We start from the raw sequence: 24653 nt of genomic DNA on the forward strand, positions 1-24653 counted from the left end.
ATAATTATGTTCATTTTGTCATGCTGATTAAGTTTGACATGCCACTATTTTACATGTAGTATATTTTAAAGAGGACATCCTGGGCATTTCTTTGATATAACAAATGATGTGGGGTGTGAAAGTGTAATCTAATCTAATCAAATTCAAAGTCTTTTATTTGTCAAAGTCAAAGTTGATGAAATAGTGCAAGCTCTGTGCAAATGCACTGGTGAAGTGGCCCAAAATCTTGTGGTGAAGTACATAAAGAAGAAAAGATTAAGTACTTTCTACATTGAATAAGTTAGCTTAAGCGTGAACTTGAAAATAATAAGTAAATTCTATATTTGTGTTTAATTCATACTTTTAAAAATGCATACTATAGTGCAAGTAAATATTTGTTATGATTATTTGTTATTTTTACACTGCGTCATGTTGTATAAATCTTACAAAGTTACTGAAATGTTTAAGTTTAATTTACTCTCACTTCAATCAATAATGTCATAAAATTAAGTAGATTTACTTAATTTTTTGGCATTAAAATTTATTCCGAAAAACAGTGTGCAAAAACTTAAAAATGTGTAAATCTTGCTTGTAATTTTTTTTTTTCAGTGTGTGTCGCATTGTAGCAAAGTGTGGTAGCATGTAGTATAATATAATATAATATAAACATTTAAAAATGATTTGTTAGGTAACTACATGTGGTAACATCTAAATTAACTGGTTTCATTTCAGCCAAAAATATTATTTGATGTGAACCATCCTGACTTCATTAGGTGACAAATGACAGTAAGAGCTAGATTAAGCTGAAAAATAAAAACAAAAATTTGGTGCATAAATGTTTTTTTATGCACCAAACACTATAACAAAATAATATATATATATATATATATATATATATATATATATATATATATATATATATATATATATATATATTTCTTTATTAATAAGATTCTTTTTAAATAAATAAATAAATATTTTATTTTGGCATCATTGTTGCATACAGGTGCAGGTGATGGGTGCGGTATAGGACAGGATGCCCCACCCTGATGTGAGTTACAGCAGTACAGAAGGCATCACTCTCACGAGGAAGGAGCACAGCCAGAAGTGTATTTGCGCTCACTCACCTCGTTATGAGCTGCTGCGTCTGCGTCCTGCCATGCCATCCTAGTGGATTCTCACTGAACAGAGTTGAATCCAGCTAGATGTTCTCCTAAATAGCTGGATATTATGTACAGTGGACTTTTAAAGGAGGAGCCCTTTCTTGACCTCTCAGATTGTAGTGTGGAGCAAAGGAGAACATAATATATCTCATCAAAGCTGTACTGGTGTGCTGAAGATTGTGTTGTTTTAAACAAGGACTGAGCCCTGTGTGTGTGTGTGTGTGTGTGTGTGTGTGTGTGTGTGTGTGTGTGTGTGTGTGTGTGTGTGTGTGTGTGTGTGTGAAAGAGAAAATAATGGCTGGATGTTGCATGTCTGCGGAGGAGAAGGAACGGCAGAGGATAAATCAGGAGATTGAAAAACAACTTAGGAAGGACAAGAAAGACTCCCGTAGAGAACTCAAACTGCTGCTGTTGGGTAAGACATTTATTTAAGCATGCATAATAAGACTATGTCCATAGAGTTATTGCAATAAACTACACCATTGGTTACAATGCTGCCTTCATACATCCAATAAAAATAAAAATAATTGCAAAAATGGTCTGATAAAGTGAAGTTAGTTCTGAGGAAAGCTCTAGCATCATTTGTTTGCAGATGCCACTTGGTTTGATATTTTGTTATCTGTTTAAATCTTTAACAGACCCACCCCTATTAAATTAATAGAAAAACTCAAATCAAACAACTGAGATGTCTGATAAAGCATTAAGCGTGGCTTAAGTGTCCAAATACTTTTAAAGGGGGAATGAAATATATCGATATAGATATCTAAATATATGTGTGGTTTAACTGCAGTGGCACCGTTTTAAACAGCAGTTCTTGGCCGCACTATCATAATCTCTGTCCATGCTATGCAAAAGCATGCAAAGCGAACCTGCAGTCAACTCTAAACAAACTTTTCTCAACAGCATTCCCTCCTTCACCAACCTTGAGTACACACAAGTCCTCAAAGCAGAGTTTTACTGTAACACAATCAATATCATATGGAGAAACGACAAATTATTATTATTTTTTTCATGCATGTTTATTTTCCAACTATGCAGCTATCTTAAAGGGATAGCATACACCAAAATGAAAATTCCTTGATAATTTACTCATCCTCAAGTTGATCCATGTTGCGCATGAAAGATGCAATAAAAGTGAATGGTGATTGATACTGCCTGAACATCTCCTTTTGTGTTCTATGAAAGATCGAAAGTCACACGGGTTTGGAACAACATGAGTAAATGAGTAAATGATTTTCATTTTCGGGTGAGCTATACCTTTAAGAAGGCGCCTTTGTCATAGAAGACTGAAGGCTTGCCAGTTGCTATGCATGTACAGCTGAGTGTAATTTACTTGTAACAATGTAGTCGTTCATACACAGCTGTGCAAAAAAGTGTGTGAGGTGAACCCAACCCCCAGTAGATTCATTATCATGCTGACCACATTAAGAGCTTGACCCTTGGGACAGACCAAACGTAAAGGTCAAAATAAGCATTCATTTCACAATACTTTTAATGGGAACTGGCAAAGCAATAATTCCAGTTTTCTATAATAATATAAAGCGCAATCCTAGTGCATAATGATGTGTGTTATGGTATGTAAAACAAAATATTTGCATTGTGCTTTGCTGGGTGTGTGTTGGTGTGTGTTTGTGCATTATTTTGTAATAGTGTCAGTTCTTTCAGGTGTGACCAGTGCAATACGCATATGAAGGCTATTGAAACACATTATGGAGCTGTATAGTAGTATGCTTATATGGAACATCAATTTATGACAAAACTTTGTAAAAATGTTGTCAGGTACCTAAAAAAAAGTGCTTCATGTGGTAACATGGTAACATTTAAATTAAATGGTCAGAAATATTATTCAAAATGACTAAATTATGCTTTTTGGGTTAGATCAAGAAGTAGGTCCATGCATGTCACTTTTTTTTTTTTTTTTTTTTTTTTTTTGAATGCAGTGGTAGGAAGATCCTGAAATGCAGTCTGCAGGATATATTCTTGGTTCAATTCTCTACTTGTGAAAGTGGATAATCTGATATTATGTCTGTCTGTGGCTGTGCTCTGTAATGCTTTTTCCATCTAAATTAAATGTAAACAAAGTTTAACTTATATGGACGATATTCACCTAAAAATAGCTCATTCTGATCCTGCCACCTAAAAAGACATTATGGTCAAATGTACTGTATAAATGTCCTTTTCAACTGAACATTTTTCTGGAACTGAGAAATCTCAAAGGACTCTTTGTTTCAGGGTGCGTTCATTCAAATATGGTCATTTTCATTTGTGTAAAGCATTGCAATGTCACTAGGACATTCTCAGAATGCTAATTCATGCAAAGAGGAGAATGGTTGCATGGAGATTTTTTAAATTCCAAGAAGCAGAGGCCAAACTTTACTTTTTGCCACACTGCCAATTTATATATACAGTATATACTGTATGCAGTATATATTTATAATTACATAATACAGTTTACATATACAATATATATGTAGACTATATAAATATACTGTATATACACAGTTGTGCTCAAAAGATTGCATACCCTGGCAGAAATTGTGAAATTTTGGCTTTGATTTTGAAAATATGACTGATCATGCACTCATGCAGGTGCTCCTTGAAACAACTACACCATCTTTTTCCAGAGCAGCCTGTATTTCTCCTGAGGTTACCTGTGGGTTTTTCTTTGTATCCTGAACAATTCTTCTGGCAGTTGTGGCTGAAATCTTTCTTGGTCTACCTGACCTTGACTTGGTATCAAGAGATCCCTGAATTTTCCACTTCTTAATAAGTGATTGAACAGTACTGACTGGCATTTTCAAGGCTTTGGATATCTTTTTATATCCTTTTCCATCTTTATAAAGTTCCATTACCTTGTTACGCAGGTCTTTTGACAGTTCTTTTCTGCTCCCCATGGCTCAGTATCTAGCCTGCTCAGTGCATCCACGTGAGAGCTAACAAACTCATTGACTATTTACACACAGACACTAATTGCAATTTAAAAAGCCACAGGTGTGGGAAATTAACCTTTAATTGCCATTTAAACCTGTGTGTGTCACATTGTGTGTCTGTAACAAGGCCAAACATTCAAGGGTATGTAAACTTTTGATCAGGGCCATTTGGGTGATTTCTGTTATCATTATGATTTAAAAAGGAGCCAAACAACTATGTGATAATAAATGGCTTCATATGATCACTCTCCATGATAAAAGACAGGTTTTTTTTTTTGCATGATCAGTCATATTTTCAAAATCAATGCCAAAATTTCACAATTTCTGCCAGGTTATGCAAAATTATCTTATATTATATATATATATATATATATATATATATACATGATATATATATATATACACACATACACTGAGTATATTTATACACACATATGTACATATATACACACATGTACATATCACACACACACACACACACACACACACACACACACATATATATATATATATATATATATATATATAGTAAGTAAGAACTGTTGCCTTCTTGGATTATTGTTTGATGGTAAATTGTCCAATGAGGTAAAATTGTTAGAATACATATAAACACTACACTGACTAATCTGCTCATTCATTTACATTATGCTTCATTTTCAGATTGCAGATGGCATTAATCCTGTTATTTTCAAGGCAAATACATTTCAATTAATGTCAATTAAGTTCAAAAGCAATGACTCCAACTGGGTAGAGAGTTTGAGAGAGAGAGAGTGAGGCAGATGCTTAAACAAATGTTATTGGCTTCCTATGTAAACATATGTGGCTATAAGGCAATGCCTGTGAGAGTTAATGCCATGCTCCAATGTCCTTGTCTTCTAGTCAGTAAATCATCCTTAAAGTGACGGTTCACCCTAAAAAAAAAAGAGAGAAAATTCAGTCATAATTCACTCACCCTCATGTCGTTTCAAATCCATATGACTCTCTTTCTTCTGTGGAACACACAAGGGGAAGGTTTTAAGAATGTTCATGTTGCTCTTTTACATTTAATAAAAGTGAATGGGGACAGGGGCTGTCAATCTCCAAAAGGACAGAACCATAAAAGCATAAAAAAAAAATAGTCCATATGACTCCTACAATATTTCAAGTCTTCTGAAGCACATACTTTGAAGTTCAAGTTTATTCAATCAAGTCATAATGCCACAGCTCCAGTACAACAGCTCTCAAAGTTGATTGATAATACGATGATTTTTTTTTTTCATGGAGTATCTGCTGAAGAAGCATGGTTGCTTCAGTGCATGGAGAAGTGCAGTTGAATTATGGCTTTAGTGTGGACACTGTACCTCCACTCAGGGTCTGTTTACTGGCAAGGACAAGACAGATATCTTGCCACGCTGCACTTTAAACAAAACTAACTGAGACACATTCCCCTCCACTTTGCCTCTATCTTTCCCTCCTTAAACTGTCTTTTGTGACTTTCAAGCCTGTCAGCTGGCTGAAATAGCTGCTGTTTGTTCTTTTTTATTTTCCTCAAGTACTCTATACAATAAATTTTTATTTCACATTTGTCATTTTGAACTCTTGTGCTTAGTTGGAAGACCAAAACCCTTTAATAGGTATTTTCCTAAGGATTTGATATTCGGTTTGTTATCTGGATAATTGAAAACTAACATAATATGAAATTTTTGTTAATGTTTAAGGAAAGTGAATATGGCACTTTCCACAAACAGGGTGCCACTTTCAGATTTCTATTAGGTCTCGACGTTTAAAATTTTTGTCCATCCAAATTAGGACCCAATGGGTCAAATTCCGGACAAGTGCGACAAATGTTCTTGCCCCGAAAATTCCCTGCACTGTGCTTTTGATGTCACATCCATTTTGATCTCCGGTTAGCGAGATACTACATTTGCACTAAAATAAGTGAAAGAACCATGTTTTTAGTGTTGGCATTGTTAGGGTTAAAGTACATTAGTGTCATTACTATTCAGGTGTTTCTGAAAATCAGATGCGCTCAGAAAATTTAATTTTTTTGCTTATTTTTAAGATTTACACATTTCAATTTTATGACAAAATTCTATCAAATTGAATTGTGTAATTAAAATAAAATTATTATTATTATTTTGTTAAAGATAACTCAATTCAATTTGATGGAATTTTGATAATAAATAAAAATGTTAATGTATTATATACGTTTATATTATATATATATATATATATATATATGCAAAAGTTTGCATACTCTGGCAGAAATTATGAAATTTTGGCATTGATTTTGAAAATATGACTGATCATGCAAAAAAACTGTCTTTTATTTAAGGATAGTGATCATATGAAGCCATTTATTATCACATAGTTGTTTGGCTCCTTTTTAAATCATAATGATAACAGAAATCACCCAAATGGCCCTGATCAAAAGTTTACATACCCTTGAATGTTTGGCCTTGTTACAGACACACAAGGTGACACACACAGGTTTAAATGGCAATTAAAGGTTAATTTCCCACACCTGTGGCTTTTTAAATTGCAATTAGTGTCTGTGTATAAATAGTCAATGAGTTTGTTAGCTCTCACGTGGATGCACTGAGCAGGCTAGATACTGAGCCATGGGGAGCAGAAAAGAACTGTCAAAAAACCTGCGTAACAAGGTAATGGAACTTTATAAAGATGGAAAAGGATGTAGAAAGATATCCAAAGCCTTGAAAATGCCAGTCAGTACTGTTCAATCACTTATTAAGAAGTGGAAAATTCGGGGATCTCTTGATACCAAGCCAAGGTCAGGTAGACCAAGAAAGATTTCAGCCACAACTGCCAGAAGAATTGTTCGGGATACAAAGAAAAACCCACAGGTAACCTCAGGAGAAATACATGCCGCTCTGGAAAAAGATGGTGTGGTTATTTCAAGGAGCACAATATGACGATACTTGAACAAAAATGAGCTGCATTTTCGAGTTGCCAGAAAGACGCCTTCAATGCGCAAATGCCACAAAAAAGCCCAGTTACAATATGCCCAACAACACCTTGACATGCCTCACAGCTTCTAGCACACTGTAATTTGGAGTGACGAGACCAAAATAAAGCTTTATGGTCACAACCATAAGCGCTATATTTGGAGAGGGGTCAACAAGGCCTATAGTGAAAAGAATACCATCCCCACTGTGAAGCATGGTGGTGGCTCACTGATGTTTTGGGGGTGTGTGAGCTCTAAAGGCATGGGGAATCTTGTGAAAATTGATGGCAAGATGAATGCAGCATGTTATCAGAAAATACTGGCAGACAATTTGCATTCTTCTGCACAAAAGCTGCGCATGGGACGCTCTTGGACTTTCCAGCACGACAATGACCCTAAGCACAAGGCCAAGTTGACCCTCCAGGGGTTACAGCAGAAAAAGGTGAAGGTGTGGCCATCACAGTCTCCTGACCTTAATATCATCGAGCCACTCTGGGGAGATCTCAAATGTGCGGTTCATGCAAGACGACCAAAGACTTTGCATGACCTGGAGGCATTTTGCCAAGACGAATGGGCAGCTATATCGTCTGCAAGAATTTGGGGCCTCATAGACAACTATTACAAAAGACTGCACGCTGTCATTGATGCTAAAGGGGGCAATACACAGTATTAAGAACTAAGGGTATGCAGACTTTTGAACAGGGGTCATTTCATTTTTTTCTTTGTTGCCATGTTTTGTTTTATGATTGTGCCATTCTGTTATAACCTACAGCTGAATATGAATCCCATAAGAAATAAAAGAAATGTGTTTTGCCTGTTCACTCATGTTTTCTTTAAAAATGGTACATATATTACCAATTCTCCAAGGGTATGCATAATTTTGAGCACAACTGTATATATATATATGAGTGAAGGCAAAGTATTTCCAGTAGTTCTGGTCTCAGTACTTTTGCGCATGCACATGTTCCAGATTCGGCCATAGACTGATTTTAGCAAAAAATTAAAAAAATAAAAATTGACCTACTGTCGCCGATTTTCCTGTGAGATCAGTCTGCCCTGTTACCCAAGAAGCAATAAAAAATTATCAAGACTTTTTTATTTTTTATTTTATGGGAAATATTAGTTCAACAATGACTACAAACCAACATTTGGACCCAAACTAGCTAGCCCTTGACTGATAGCTTAATTTACAATTTATAACAGTTTTAAATTTCATTTAAATTAAATAGATACTAAACCAGCTGATCTAATATTTAGTTTTCTGAAGTTTCAGCTCCTCCTTTCACAGATAATTTGTTGAAAAAGGAAAAATAAAAGTTTCAGGCCCTACTTTGTGCCCTGTTCGTTAAAGTGCTCTGTTGATAAATGTTATAATTGATCACCATTTTTTTTTTTTTTTTTTACCTTTTTGCAGTTCAATACACAAGCTATTTTTTTTAAAAAGTTAGAAAAATGCTGAAGTTAAACTGTTTAAGATCAAGCATGTTCCACCGCAGGACTGCTCCTCAGTATTTTCAGTGATATTGGACAATTTGAAATGATCCTCAGCCATGTACATGTTGCAGCTGCTCTGAGTAGACACAGCAGCTGGAAAATATAAACACAACTCTGGCAAAGCCCACATTCAATCCGTCGAACATAATTGTTTCAGTTTGCTGCAGTAGCCAAACACTAAGCAGATTTAATTTTGTTCATCTCTCAGAGAAAAATATACACATGAGAAGAGGACCAGAATCACCCAACCATTTGTCTTATTTCATCAGTCAAAAAAAAACAAAGATCAAGTGATTGTTGTAGTTTAATGGTCAGTTCTAATATTAAAGAATTGTATTAGTCACATTATCCAAGGATATTGGCAAAGTATAGAATTATAGGTAGTGTTGGATTAATATATATATATATATATATATATATATATTTTTTTTTTTTTACATGGCCAATACAGACCAAGTTGGTCAGCAAATGAGATTCAAATTAAATTGCTTAAATTTATTTTTTACAATATTTACTGTAAATTCAATTCATATTTGAAAATAGAAATTTAATATTTTATTATACATTTACATGGTTGTCTGTAGATTTTGACACATAGGAGAACACCTCTGTTAATTGGCTAAGCGGACATGGTTATTGGCTGATGCTGAATCCGATATCAGCCTGGCTGATATACATTTCTCTCATTAATTATACGTGAGACGTAATGTTGATTTTAATGGGGGGAAAAAATCCTACACCCTTACAAAAATGTACTTTGGTGAAACAGTAATGGTATCAGATGATAATACTATGGTACACTGATACAGTATATACATGGTATAATTATATTAGGGCTGGGATATTTAACGTGTTAATTTCCGCGATTAATAGTTTTTGTTTATCATGTTAAAAAAACGTACCACAATTAATGCATATCAGTTTTTTGTTTTTTTACTTCCTGAAACTTCACTAATGTTTTTCCCTACTTCCTTTACTAAAACTGGCATATATACATTTTCAGGAGGTACGTACTCGACTCAACTGCACATCCTCGCACAGAAACTGATTGTGTGGAGCAGTGCACGATTATTCATTTCGCACGATGCATGTATAGTAAACATGTGAGCAGGTTTACTGTATGGAGAATGGAGACTTCACCCGCAAGGGGTGAACCAGATGTGGCAGAGAAACAGGCAAGCTGCTGAATCTCTTCACAACTCCCGAAAACAATCACTCACATTCATCTGAACCAGTGTCAAAATCGTAACCGCGAAAGAGAGACCCAGCGTGTGCGCGATAGAGACTAAAGGACCTAACTGTTTAGCAAGCTGCAGCCAGGTATTCTTGTAGGGACTGAATGCCATTCAGAGAAAATAATAGTTTTGAGATTTTAAACTTCAGCAAATTAAACTTCAGCATTCAGTATGTTTCATATCTGTATGTGTGGTGTCTAATAATGTATTGCTAATGTACATTTAAATTTCTCCTGCCAATAAAGTTTGATATGACAAACATTTTAACATATTTTTATATATTTAAATAATTAAAATAAATGATGACTTACCAATTTTTTGCAGGTTCATTGAGACAAAGTATAAAGTAAATATATTTATGATTATATTGTTTTAATGTTTGTTGTAATGCATCATGTACCATGATTCATCGAGATTAATAAAAAAAAAAGAAAGATTAATTAGTTTAATTTTTAATCGATTCACAGCCCTAATTCATATAAAATGGTATTTACTGTATATACATGGTAGTGTATATTCATATAAAATGGTATTTACAAGGTACTACAAACTACTTCAAAGAAAACTATGGTACCATATCAATAAACCATAATAATGCCATGGTATTTTTTTGTTAGTGCAGAAAAAAATGATGTATTTTCTCTTTTCTCTGTCTTTAGGCACAGGTGAGAGTGGCAAGAGTACCTTCATTAAACAAATGAGGATCATTCATGGCTCTGGATATACTGATGAAGATAAAAAGGGCTTCATTAAGCTCATCCACCAGAACACAATCAGTGCCATGCAGTCCATGGTCAGAGCTATGGACATGCTCAAGATTGCTTATGCTCAATCAGAGAACCAGGTACTGAACACAAAACACCAAGACAAAAGTACAAAACTGTCAGGTAATAGATGTCAGAAAATATTTCAATGCTGCAAAAAATGGCTATCATGGGGTCATATCATGAGGAATCGTATTTTTCCTTGATCTTTTGAAATAAAAGTGATTGATGTACTATAAAAATATCCTGTAACTTTCAGAACTCAAAACGTCTTCCCTGTGTATAAAGACCATTAACTGAAAATAAAGCCAAGCACACACGTTAGGACTCACAGTCTTTTTGGTCATTTTGGTACACACACTACATGTCTGATCACAGATTGGGTGCATCAACATCAACATTCAGCCCTGACTGAAGCAGACTCATCCCACAGTGAAATCGGAAAACAGCAGGCTGACTTTTCTTTAGCTAAAATCAGTCTGTGTTTACGGAGATGTGAAACACTTCCCCCAGTAGCCAAAGTGGTAAGAGATGTTGGGCATGTGTGAAATGTCCACAGAGGGGCGCCAAAAGTGAGTTTTCAGCTGAACATGCTGTAATACAGTGAAGAAGAATGCATATTTTATAAACTGTTCCCCTAACCCAAACCCCAAACTTAAACTTGACCATCATTGGAGTAAAAATGTAATGTTAGAGGGAAAAATGCATCCTCCTAATTGCAACCATCACTGATTATGCAAACGTTATTACTTCCTAACGTGGAATCCGAACCCGGGTCTTCCACGCTGCTGATGCAACATGCTTCCGGTTGCACCACAAGGGATGGTAGACATGTTAAAGCTGATGCAAAAATGTCTGATAGGAGATGCCACTTGTCGGAGAGTCAGCATAATGTGGTCGATCCTAGGGTTCCGGGACTTTTGGAAACAACAACACGATGAAACAATAACCCATGTGATCATGTTGGACTGCAGCTACGATCCCGAAAGGCATTCGCAGACTCACACAATGGCAGGGTTTATTAGTAAAAACATGTCATCAAACATAAAAGAAGGCCTTGCGGCCATTTTTGCACAGAATGGGGGGGAGCTGGTTTGGGAGACGTGGGTAGCAGTTTGATGTTTAATATTTATTTTTGAATTATTTCCTGCTCCTGATTCATAGTGCATTGCTCTCCTCTTGTGCTCTTTCTAAGTTGTATAGTGTGCACTAGGCTATAGCAACAAAAAGACTCCTGAAATCATTAACATATGACCTCTCACATTTACATGCCATTGACGCCACTCATGACTACTTGGTCAGCCCATGAGGTAATGAAGAAGAAGGATAGATACTATTACACTAAATACTAACAGTAGAATAACTGATGATAAGAGTAAACATGGAAAAGTGCATCAAACCTAATACTGTTTCTGGCTGTGTGTTGCACCTTCCACTCTGCATATCCTTCTGAAAAATCCCAAAAGTAGACAAGATATGATGATTTCAGTCTGATCGTACCAGTTTGTGTAGCATTACACATTATATTTTAGCACAGATATGTTATGGTGGAAAGTAGTTGAGAAAAACTAACTTATAACTATAATTGTAAATGTATGACTGAAACTTTTCTTTATAACTGAAACAATGAATTATGTGTGGTCTCTAGAATTTTGATAACTTTTTTACACATATTTACCTGTTTGTTTTCTTTTAAAAGGTTTCAATTCCTTTTTATAAGTTCTCATCCACTTTGATTTTTTCTACTCTGGTCCTTGACCGCACCGTCTCATTGGTTCCCCGGGGAAATGGCTGAATCCTGATAGGTTGTGCTCGTCTCTACAGGGTCATGGTGAATTGGTGAATGATACTGAGGTGGATAAGATCATGACTTTGGAACCAGCCCAAGTGAACGCCATCCGCAGTCTATGGAATGACACAGGGATTCAGGAATGTTACGACCGCCGTCGAGAGTACCAGCTAACAGACTCTGCCAAATAGTCAGTCTCAACATTTTGAACCATTATTACACTTATTTTGATTTATGATTGTGGTTTGTACAGAAACACTCAAACTTGTATCATATACAGTGGGGTCTAGAAGTCTGAGACCACACTGAAAATCTGGGATTCAAAATCTGATCAAAATCTTGAAATATATATTTAGGATTTTGAAAAATGTCAAAGAAAAAATGTTAAATGTTAAAGAAATATAATTATGATTTAAAATAAGAAAACAAAAAACAAATGATATATAAATATATTTATTTATACACCGATCAGCCACAACATTAAAACCACTTAATGTTTTTTTTTTTACTTAATTGCAAAAATCTAAATATAAGCATTTTCACTGGTGGTCTGAGACTTTTGGACCCCACTATAAATGTTACTGGGAATTCAACAGTAGTTTTCCTTCATCGTATGCATTTCTCAAAATATCCAGCATTGGTTTTCTCATCTCTGTCAATGCCTGTCAACACAATGTGTTGTACTGTAATGTATAACTTCCTGTGTACCACAGTTGTATCCTCACACCAACCATAAAACCAGTTCCATCTCCTCTGGCCATGACTTGACCACAGTATTTGTTTCCATTTCCAACCTCACACTTCACAGCTACCTGAGTGACCTAGATCGAATTTCAGATGCAGCGTATGTCCCGACGGAGCAGGATATTCTCAGAGCCAGGGTTCCAACCACAGGTATCATCGAGTACCCGTTTGATCTGGAGAATGTCATTTTCAGGTAAGAATCTCAGCCATCCTCTACCAGAAGAACACTGGCTTTCTTGTTGATCCAAAACAGTTTGCAATTCTGGCAAAAGTAACCAACCTCATGCACATTGTTGATGATGTCATCAGGATGGTGGACGTTGGAGGCCAGAGGTCAGAGCGCCGGAAGTGGATTCACTGCTTTGAGAACGTCACCTCTATCATCTTCCTGGTGGCTCTGAGCGAGTACGATCAGGTTCTTGCTGAATGTGACAATGAGGTCAGTTTCACTTTCAGTTTGGTTCATTTATACAGCCATCAGTTTGCTTTTCTCTGTTGTTTTCTGCTTGTATTATATTATCATTTTAGTTCTGAGGGTCAAGAGCTGAGGAGATTATCTTGGTTAATAATAAATTAAAACAAAGCTGATCCTGTTTATTTGTGTCTCTTGTATTCCAGAACCGCATGGAGGAGAGTAAAGCTTTGTTTAAAACCATCATCACGTATCCCTGGTTCCAGCAGTCATCTGTGATTCTCTTCCTGAATAAAACAGACATCCTGAAAGAGAAGATCGTCTATTCTCACCTGGCCACCTACTTCCCAGAATTCACAGGTGAGTCATTCATTGGATGACTGCTTTCAAGGACGGAATGTAATTACGTAACATTTTCACGTTCCAAAAATCATTTATTTTGGATCAATTAATGACTACCATACATTTAAAAACAATTGTTTTCCCTTTTCACATGATCACATAGTGATCACTCCAAAAAAGTTGTGACAGTCAAGTGTTTACCACTGTGTAACATCATCATTTCTTCTAATACCACATATTAAGTGTTTAGGCACTGAAGACACAAGTTTGTTAAGTTTAAGAAGCAGAATTTTCCCCCATTCATCCATTATGCAAGTCTTCAGCTGTGCAATTGTGCGGGGCCTTTGTTGCCGTATTTTGCGCTTCATAATGCGCCACACATTCACAGTTGGAGATAGATCAGGACTGCAGGCAGGTCAGTCTAGCACCCGCACTCTCTGATTACACAGCCATGCACTTGTAGTCCGGGCAGTATGTGGTTTGGTGTTGTCCTGCTGGAAAATGCAGAGACGTCCCTGGAAAAGAAGGCGTTTGGATGCCAGTATACGTTGCTTCAAAATTTGTACATCTCTTTCTGCATTAATGGAGCCCTCATAGATGTGTGAGTTACACTTGCCACGGGCACTGATGCACCCCAATACCATGACAGACTTTTGGACCTGATACTGATAACTTGGATGGTCCTTTTCTTCTTTGGCCCGGAGAACACGACGGCTGTTTTTTTTCCAAAAACTATTTGAAATGTGGACTCGTTGGACCACAAAACACGATTCCACTGTTCTACTTTCCATCTCAGATGAGACCGAGCCCTGAGAAATCAAAGGCACTTCTGGACAGTGTTGATGTATGGCTTCTGCTTTGCATAATAAAGACTTAATTTGCATCTGTGGATGCAGTGGCGAATTATATTGTCTGACAAAGGTTTACCGAAGTATTCCTGATCCAATGTCATGAAATCCATTACAGACAAATGACGGTTTTTAATATAGTGACATCTGAGGGAGATGACGCTCATTTAGAAATGGTTTTCCAGCAGGACAACATCAAACCACATACTGCCCGGATTACAAGTGCATGGCTGTGTAAGCAGAGAGTGCGGGTGCTAGATTGACCTGCCTGCAGTCCTGATCTGTCTTCAACTGAGAGTGTGTGGCGCATTATGAAGCGCAAAATATGGCAACGAAGGCCCCGTCCAATTGTGCAGCTGAAGACCTGCATGAAGGATGAATGGGGGAAAATTCAGCTTGTTAAAGTTAACAAACGTGTTTGAAATCTGAGATTTTGTTTTATCAAAAACAACAGAAAAGCCACATTCCACGTTTTTCCAAAAATGGCCCTTTGCAATTTGAGACTCATTTTGATTGAGCATGCCACATTTTTATTATTATCTTTTGATGCAAGATATAATATGTAGTGTAATTCAGTGGCTCTCAATTAGTTGTACTATTTCAATGGGTTTTACTGAACAAGTAGTAACTCAACACAGTACCAGATTCGAACTGCATAGGTCCAAATATGCAAAATTATTAACATGGCATAAGCTCAATAGGAAAATTGACAGTTTTGTAAATGCATAAACAACAGCAGAATTTAGATTTACCAGCATAACGTATAGAATAAACACACTGGTTGAGATCGACTGGTCTGATTCACAATATTTTCAATAAAATGCTGGATATGGATCAGGTGGTTAAATATTTAAATAATTTGTGATTTCTTTTTAGGTCCCCAGAATGATCCAAAGTCAGCGCAGGAATTTATTCTTAAAATGTACCAAGAACAAAACGAAGACAAAGACAAATCCATCTACTCACACTTCACCTGTGCCACTGACACAGAGAACATCCGACTGATCTTCGCTGCTGTGAAAGACACCATCCTCAGACACAATCTAAAAGAGTTCAACCTGGTGTAAAATCCATATCTAGTCTTTTCCCTGAAGGAGAATCTCTAGTCCTGCTCTCTAAAGCCATTCTTCCAGAACCAACATTGAGTAGTTAGCCATCAGATTATAATAACATTATTCTACCTAAGAACTTTGAGGAATTAACTAGGGGAAGGGTTCAGTGGAGTAGATCTGGACTGGGTTCTTGAAAACAAGCCTTAATCTAAGGAACAAATTGTATTTTTAGTCCTATTTAGAACCTCTAAAATCTGGATAGGCTACATCCAGAACCGATGTAGTTATGGCTGTTTTGTTCTTTCTGTGAGTAGAGGTTATAAAGGATGCTACTTAATCGATTTTAAGGCGAAATACATTATTGCTAATTTTACTGCTGTAATTGATCAAAGTCTTAAGGACAACTTGTATAAGAGCATTTAAATGGCAAAGTAGAGGGAAAAGTTTACATGCGAAAAATTTGTTCTGGGTTAAAAAAATAAAAATAACCTTTACTACCTATTTTAAAAGGATTTGATGGTTTTACTGTTAAATTTTACATTGTAAATTATATTTATCATCTTGAACATAATGCATATTCCATTAAAAAAAATTAACCATTTCACAGGGCAAACTTCAGAAATGTTCCATATTTATTTTACACAGCCACTAAACAGAGTTATAGTTTAATTCTTTATTTTACCTCAGTACTGAATGTGTACTAATGGTTAAGAACAAGTTGTAGTGAATACCTGAAGTGCCTTTGAACTGTAATGTCTTTGATAATATTTATTAAATGGGAAAATAAAGCTTATACAGGCGTGTGTTATTTTATTACTTACTAAAATGATATTCCTAAAAAACGATAACTCTAAAATCTTATTGGATAAGGTGTGTTTGAAGCCATTGTAAAAGGATGATAAATGCACACACTGGTGACAGCACATTCTAATGTGCCAAGTTATTATGTTGCTTAGCAACTGCTAACAGCATACAGGTACGGTGCGTTCATGTCACGTCTGAATTATTGTAAATTCGATTCGTTCCAAAGTTGCAAACTTAGAATCCTTTGAAATCTCAAACATCAAAAGTAACAGTCAATATCTGGTGTATCCGGTGTGTATTAATGACCGTTCCACAGGTGCATGTTCATTAATTGTTTATGGTTCATTGAACAAGCATGGAAAACATTGTTTAAACCCTTTACAATAAAGATCTGTAAAGTTATTTGGATTTTTACAAAATTATCTTTAAAATACAGTGTCCTGAAAAAGGGACATTTCTTTTTTTGCTGAGTTTAGATACTTGTCTACCTGTTTCCTCCAGCATCTTCACAAGGTCCTTTGCTGATGTTCTGGGATTGATTTGCACTTTCCGCACCAAACTATGTTCATCTCTAGGAAACAGAATGAGTCTCCTTTCTGAGCAGTATGATGGCTGCATGGTCCCATGGTGTTTATACTTGTGTACTGTTGTTTATACAGATGAACGTGGCACCTTCAGGCATTTGGAAATTGCTCCCAAGGATGACTTTTGAAGGTCCACAATATTTTTTCTGAGGTCTTGGCTGATTTCTTTTGATTTTCCCATTATGTCAAGCAAAGAGGCACTGAGTTTGAAGGTAGGCCTTAAAATACATCCACAGGTACACCTCCAATTGACTCCAATTAGCCTATCAGAAGCTAATTGACATAATTTTCTGGAATTTTCCAAGCTGCTTAAAGGCACAGTTAACTTAGTGTATGTAAACTTAAAAAATCCAGACCCAGTGGAATTGTGATATAGTCAATTAAAAGTGAAACAATCTGTCTGTAAACAATTGATGGAAAAATTACTCGTGTCATGCACAAAGTAGATGTCCTAAACGACTTGCCAAAACTATAGTTTGCTAATATGAAATCTGTGGAGTGGTCAAAAATTTTGTTTTAATGACTTCAAACTAAGTGTATGTAAACTTCTGACTTCAACTGTATTACTGTTTCACATGGCGGTAATCAATCTTTTTTGTATTGCGGTAATGAGAACTATGGGGTAAAATATGCACAACTGTCATGAAAATAATGTCACAATGCAAAATGTATTAAGGGCCCTAAATTTCACAAATGATCATACACAAATTGTAAAATACATTTATTAAATGGTGCGTTTTCAGTTAAAAATTACATGAATGATGCAATTATTTTCATGATATCCTTTTGCCCTTTAATGAGATTTCATTGATTCATATTTAAAGGACAGCAATAGTCACTAATAAACGGTTGCATATTTATATTGTCAATGCCTTTCAGTTTTTCAGCAAAGCAGTGTGGTGTCAATACTGGCTGCACAGAGACTCAGAAAGCAGTCAGTAAGCCATTGTGTATTTGCTGTAGTATTAAAACAAAGCTTCAGACCATAAATAAATTGACACAGAAACAAAATATTGTTTCATGCAAACACCACACGTTAAAAACAAATCCCTGCTCTCCTATACATAAGATATATTTTTTTACATTCCTGGTCATTATTTTTGAATGCAACAAACATGTTCCCTATTTTGTAATTACAAATAAAATACATACAGTGTATTGGTCTTTATTAATACAATCATAAAATTACACCTTAATTTAAACTTGTTTAGTGTGACTTCAAGACATTTTTTGAAGGGAGATTACACTCCAAAATGTATTTTGTCTTTGATAAAAACCTGTATGACTTTCTTCTAAAACTCGAAAGTAAATGTTAGGCTGAATGTTAGGGACTGACAGCCTCCCTAATTCACTTTCATTGTATGGAGGAAAAAAAAGCAGCGCCAACAGTCTTCAAAATTTCTTCCACAGAAGAAATAAAGTCATACGGGTTTGAAATGACATGACAGTAAATAAAGATGACAGATTTTCATTGTGGGGTGAACTGTTCCTTTAAGAGACATCGGAATGACATGGTTAGAGTCACACTGATCAGCTTGTAGAGGAACGTTGTAAAGGTAAATTGTAAATGAGTTTTGGTGCTCACACAAATCAGGGATTCTAAAGATTGAAAATAATGTAATGTTGGGTTTACAATGTAATGTAAACCCAACACATGCACATGCACCCAGTCTAAGTGTAATTTTACTGCTGCGGTATTCAGTGTGTAGTGAATGACTGTTGCATTGTGGCTATAATGTAAAATGGCAAACTGCAAACGCAGAATAAAGGCACACACCAGAGCACAGGAGCGTCGTTTATCGTTTTAACCATCCGGACGTAGGTTATTTCGGTAAACTTTCCCTGGCATCTTCAAGCTTGGTAAGAACCCACTGTCAATGACATAAACAATTGAATGAGACACACAGGTGAAAATATTTCCAATAAAAGACTCCTCAAAGATCATATCTTTGCCCAAACACATATTGTGCTTTTTGTTACAAAATGCAACAAGGGTAATTGTGAACAGCAACAACAATAATACCTTTGCTAGTTCTGGAGTTTTAAAGTTGATGATCTTCCCAAACTCTTTGGCGTGAAACACAGATTTAACTCTTTCCTGTGAAAGTCAGAACAGGAAAGAACCAAATAGATCCTTATGCAGGTGATTCATATAAAGACAACTTTAAACAGCATTCACAAGGCATTTCAATTCCATAATGTGACCTACAGCATTTCTAAGTGAAACTGAATATCAGCGGGAAATGATGTAGGTCGGTACTTGATTTTTCCCATCTGGATTGGATTGGATTCAACATGTTAGACTATGATATTATTGGTCAATATTATATTTCCCCACCCACACGGCCTTGGTGACTTCAGCAGAAAAGTTGCTTAAAATATGGAGATATGTATTACATTTGAATGTTTATTTGTTTAGAATAAGACAAGGGACATTCATTAAGAAAGTATATAGGGTCAATTTTAATTTTAAGTTGTCTTTAAATACACATAGCATTAAAAAAATCAACCCTGGGGTATCTGTGAGAGGCTGTACGCATGATGATGTACCTTTGCTTCTATTCGTAACCTTCTGCCCTCCACAATCATGGGCTCTTTGGTAAACTCGTCAAAAAGATACTGCCACTCGCACGTCAGCTGCCCGAATGTGCCTTTTGTCACAAAAAATATTCCCCTATAAAGGTGAGAATTGAACAGCTGTAATGACATAAAATAACTGTAAATAGCACATGAGTTGACTAAATAGCCAAGTATACAACAGGAGATTCAAAGTCAGACAGCCTCTGGTCACAACTAGATTTTTACATTTGCTGAAGGAAGTGGTGAGTGGTGCTTGCCCTTGCAAAACTTGCCATCAAAATGCTACAGGGTTCTGAGTGGTTTTTAGAGGATTACTATGCAGTTGCTAGGGTGTACTTGGTGGTTGCTTACTAACCCAAGTCAAAAAAATCCCACCCTTGAGTCTCTACGATATTCTAGTGCCTAGACATGACTCGAGACCCTCCTTCAATGTAAGTTTATGGGGTTTTTCCACCCACTTTATCATCCGCCAGGGAATCACAAGACAGATTGCTTAGAAAAGCAATAGCATGCCTCTCCAACATAATCACAGAATTTTACAACCCATTCATGTCTGTAGCACCAATGGTGCTGCATGAGTTACGCATTTAAGTTTAACACTTAGGGTAACGGTTTTGTTATTTTGCAATTTGTCTATGATAATTTGTGAATATGATCACTAATATTAGTTATGCTTGTCTAAGCAATCATCACTGACAATCATATTATATTACTTACATTTCTACTAAAAACTTGAAGCATAAAGTAAAAACAATTGTGACCTTTATTGTACAATGCTTAAAGTAGAAATGGCTAAATGTGCTCATGTAGTACCGCCCATGTAGATAAAAGGGTTTATTTAATTCACCTACCTTTTCGTGATCATCAGGAAATCCGAATCATTCACCTTAGCATGAGCAAAGTATCTGTATTTGGCAAACCGTCCATTTTCAATACACTAAAATCAAACGGAGAAACCAATTAATAGGACAGTTCTTTGAAGTTTTACGGGTAAATCTTTTTTGTGTCCATATATAAATACTGACGATTCAGGGCCTGAAAAAATGTGCTGATGGAGTGGATATGACAAGGGGACAGGATGAAGGGGAAACATGATGAAAACATTTGATCGTCTATTCTTTGCCACATTTATTACATTACGACATCACCATTAAGGTTCTTAAAACTAATTGAATTTTATTTTACCCTTTATATTAGGTGTCTTTAACTACTATGAACATTTCAAAATTAAGTTTCATATAAAGTACTTATTGTGCACATACGTGTTATTCTGCGCAATGCTCATGAGATTCACATTTGATGCTACTGTAGTTGGGGTGCAGGAAGGGTTAGGGGTAGGATCAACAGTGTACAGTAGTTACAGGTTAAATGTTAGTACAATGTAACAACGGCCCCATTTACAGCTGGTATCAAAATGCATTATGGGTGATTTGATCACATGTGGTCAGCGCTAAATACAGGTCTAAATGGGGACTAAAAGTTTTGTGATCTGATCACAAAAACCATATAGAAAGGGAATCAAAAGCGCATGTGACCACATCGCATTTTAGGTATAAACACTTATCCATCCTGAATGCGTCCCGAACAGCAGCAAAGCGCCTCCCCTCACCAGTCAATCAACCACTGCACTTAAACAAGACTAAACTTTGCCAGTTATGTGTGGCTTTAAAAGGGAAAAAAGCAGATACATACACAAGCACGAGAACGTCACTGATCTTTTTCAGTTAGTCCGACATCAACATACAGGGACACAGATGAGAAGCACAAACATCAGAAGCACCTTTAAAGGAATAGTTCACCCAAAAATGAACATTCTCTGATCATTTACTCACCCTCATGCCATCCCAGACGTGTATGACTTTCTTTCTTCTGCTGAACATGAACAAAGATTTTTTAGGAGAATGTCTCAGCTCTGTAGGTGATTTCAATGCAAGTGAATGGTGACCAGACCTTTGAAGCTCCAAAAAGTAGATAAAGGCAGCATAAAAGTACTCCAGTGGTTTAATCCATGTCTTCTGAAGTGGTCCAGTCAGTTTTGGATGAGAACAGATCAAAATATAACTAATTTTACACTGTACATTTTGCCATTGCAGTCTCTAGGCACGATCATGATTTCAAGCTCGATTACATTTCCTTGTGCTTGAAGCATGCGCAGATCGCTTGATGGCACTAGGAAGTGTAATCAAGCTTAAAATCACAATCGCCAAGGACACTGCTGATGTCAAGATGTACAGTGAAAAAGGAGTTACACTTTGGCCTGTTCTCACCCAAAACCAATTGGATTGTTTCAGATGACATGGATTAAATCACTGGAGTCATATGGATTACTATTATGCTGCCTTTATGTGCTTTTTGGAGCTTCAAAGTTCTGGCCACCATTCACTTGCATTAAATGGATTTACAGAGCAGAGATATTCTACTAAAAATCCTAATTTGTGTTCTGCAGAAGAAAGAAAGTCATAGACAACTTAGATGGCATGAGGGTGAAAAAATAATGAAAGAATTTTCATTTTTTGGGAGAACTAACTCTTTAATACAGGCACTTAAATAACGGATAATTCTGCTGAAAAACATTTTTCAATTTTCATTTTTTGAGTAAATTCTTCCTTTGCGTGGGGAACTGGTCTGAACTGTGTTTCTGAATGTGTTCTGGTTCCAAACATGCAAATGTTTCAAATTTCCATAGTTAAAACTCTCTCTAATTTAATACAAAACGTAAGCAAAAGTTTAGTCATGATGTTTTCTTGAAGACTAAATGCCACAGTACACACCCCTGATCCTGCGCTGAGTGAGTAGAGTTTTTGTCAATGAATTACTGGGATATCATGGAATTTGGTATGAATGATGAGGTTGATGGATGTGTAATGGGTTAATGAAAAAAAAAAAGCACTTTAAAATGGACTTTATTCAGGACAATGACAGATGATGGGAGGGAAAACAATTTAGAAGAAATACAAGAAATATAACACTTATTATTTAATAACACATTATTATTACTTATTATAAAAGAGCAATATTTTAAAAAATAATATTTTTACTATAGTATCAACTGCACACTAACTACATAAACATCTGAAAATATTCTGATTTGTTTATGAAAATTACACAATCTACAACATTCTCTAATCAGAACTGACTCTATATTGAAAACCCTGAGAAATGCACTTAAAAATACAGAAATGCAACATCATTATCCTCATCCTCATCACTGTCAATGCTATTCCACTGAGAGAGGGCCATTCTATTCTGTGAACATGACAAGAGAGAGAAGAGCTGCGGTCAGTGGAGTGTAAACATGGCTCCATCTTAACATATTTAAACACACTTCTTTTTGAAGTTAATATAAACACGAGTAAGGGTTATGCACTATTCCATTAATGCTAATTCTACCAAAACTACTATATCTTCAACTAACCACAAGCAACACATACAACACAAAATCATGAGTTCATTATGTCAGTGACTGGTGGGAGTTAGATATAGTAATTAGTCATGGTAGTAGCTACTGATATGATTTATTCTTTTCAAAATGTATGTATTTTTTATCATTTATTGATTGGTTTATGTATTTATTCATAAAACATAGAAACATAGAAAGCACAATCACTTTAGTTATGTTGGATCATTAACTTGATTGGATGGTTATGTGATTCATTTGCTGTATCACCACATTAAGGGAACAGCTTGTTGATGTTGACGTATTACATTTTATGCTAAGACTTACACCGATCAGCCACAACATTAAAACCACCTGCCTAATATTGTGTAGGTTCCCCTTGTGCTGCCAAAACAGCGTCAACCCGCATCTCAGAATATCATTCTGAGATGTTATTCTTCTCACCACAATTGTACAGAGCGGTTATCTGAGTTACCGTAGACTTTGTCAGTTCGAACCAGTCTGGCCATTCTCTGTTCACCTCTCTCATCAACAAGGCGTTTCAGTCCAAAGAACTGCCACTCACTGGATGTGTTTTGGTTTTTGGCACCATTCTGAGAAAATTCTAGAGACTGTTGTGTGTGAAAATCCCAGGAGATCAGCAGTTACAGAGATACTCAAACCAGCCCATCTGGCACCAACAATCATGCCATGGTCCAAATCACTGAGATTAAATTTGTTCCCCATTCTGACCTGTATGTGCATTATTTTATGCACTGCACTGCTGCCACACGATTGGTTGATTAGATAATCGCATGGATGATTGTTGGTGCCAGTGCGGGCCATGAAGAAGCATATTTTTGGACAGACCTATTGAATGAATACAGCCCTTCACTGAATGTGAATCAATCTTGAAATCAAGCATGAATTAAATCAACAAATGAGACATCTCGTTCATGAACGCGGATCTGCTGACTAACTGAGGGGTATTGTCATTCAATCAATTTGGCACACGAGTCAGTCTCGTTCGCAACAAGAAAAGGGATCGGTTGAATTATGAATGTGTAAAAATGTCTGATGACATACACAATTCAAATGATGTCATGCCCAGTGAAAACAATTACAGAATGATAACTCTTCTTTGTTGTTTATTGTGAGAATAATGCTTACATTGCTTAAACAATCTTCCATTAGAGGATTTGTAGACATGCACATTTTAATTAATTATAATAAGAATGATTTCAGTCGGGGGCCTGGGTAGCTCAGTGGTAAAATACGCTCCAGATACCCTGGAGTTCGCTGTCTCCTAAGCAACCAAATTGGCCTGGTTACTAGGGAGGGTAGAGTCACATGGGGTAACCTCCTCATGGTCGCTATAATGTGGTTCGTTCTCAGTGGGGCGCGTGGTGAGTTGTGCGTGGATGCCGCGGTGGGTGGCGTGAAGCCACCACACACGCTATGTCTCCGTGGTAACACGCTCAACAAGCCACATGATAAGATGTGCGGGTTGATGGTCTCAGATGCGGAGGCAGCTGGGATTCATCCTCCGCCACCCAGATTGAGGCAAATCACTATGCGACCACGAGGACTTAAAAGCGCACTGGGAATTGGGC

At 36.3% G+C, this 24653-nt stretch overlaps 2 protein-coding genes and 1 long non-coding RNA gene across 4 annotated transcripts in view; 1 reads left to right on the forward strand and 2 right to left on the reverse strand.

The window, feature by feature from the left end:
* Positions 1 to 1077: 1077 nt before the first annotated feature.
* Positions 1078 to 16480, forward strand: LOC127423973 (guanine nucleotide-binding protein subunit alpha-14-like). Its single transcript, XM_051668712.1, has 7 exons — positions 1078 to 1557; positions 10405 to 10589; positions 12334 to 12488; positions 13107 to 13235; positions 13352 to 13481; positions 13661 to 13814; positions 15521 to 16480. The coding sequence occupies exons 1-7, from the start codon at positions 1437 to 1439 to the stop codon at positions 15709 to 15711; spliced, it is 1065 nt and encodes a 354-aa protein (XP_051524672.1). The 5' UTR covers positions 1078 to 1436; the 3' UTR covers positions 15712 to 16480.
* Positions 4629 to 12310, reverse strand: LOC127423993 (uncharacterized). The gene is made up of 3 exons (XR_007894404.1): positions 12188 to 12310; positions 11910 to 11958; positions 4629 to 4983 (listed from the first exon to the last, which is right to left on the reverse strand). It is a non-coding gene; the product is annotated as an uncharacterized LOC127423993 (long non-coding RNA).
* A 1308-nt stretch (positions 16481 to 17788) lies between the features above and the next one.
* LOC127423953 (intermembrane lipid transfer protein VPS13A-like) overlaps positions 17789 to 24653 on the reverse strand; it is an 86243-nt gene continuing 79378 nt past the window's right edge. For both annotated transcript variants that reach the window (XM_051668671.1, XM_051668670.1), the window contains 4 exons: positions 20516 to 20601; positions 19635 to 19758; positions 19108 to 19182; positions 17789 to 18955 (listed from right to left, as the gene is read on the reverse strand). In XM_051668671.1, coding sequence (XP_051524631.1) covers positions 18908 to 18955; positions 19108 to 19182; positions 19635 to 19758; positions 20516 to 20601 — 333 coding nt within the window. In that variant the 3' untranslated portion in view covers positions 17789 to 18907. The remainder of the gene's footprint in view (positions 18956 to 19107; positions 19183 to 19634; positions 19759 to 20515; positions 20602 to 24653) is intronic.

Source organism: Myxocyprinus asiaticus, chromosome 33 (genome assembly GCF_019703515.2).
Source record: "Myxocyprinus asiaticus isolate MX2 ecotype Aquarium Trade chromosome 33, UBuf_Myxa_2, whole genome shotgun sequence".
NCBI lineage: Eukaryota > Metazoa > Chordata > Actinopteri > Cypriniformes > Catostomidae > Myxocyprinus > Myxocyprinus asiaticus.

Coding starts and splice junctions, on each gene's coding strand:
- LOC127423973 (XM_051668712.1), top strand. CDS start 1,437: ATGGCTGGATGTTGCATGTCTGCGGAGGAGAAGGAACGGCAGAGGATA. Junction 13,236..13,351: donor CTGGAGAATGTCATTTTCAG/GTAAGAATCTCA, acceptor TGATGTCATCAG/GATGGTGGACGTTGGAGGCC. Junction 13,815..15,520: donor CTACTTCCCAGAATTCACAG/GTGAGTCATTCA, acceptor ATTTCTTTTTAG/GTCCCCAGAATGATCCAAAG.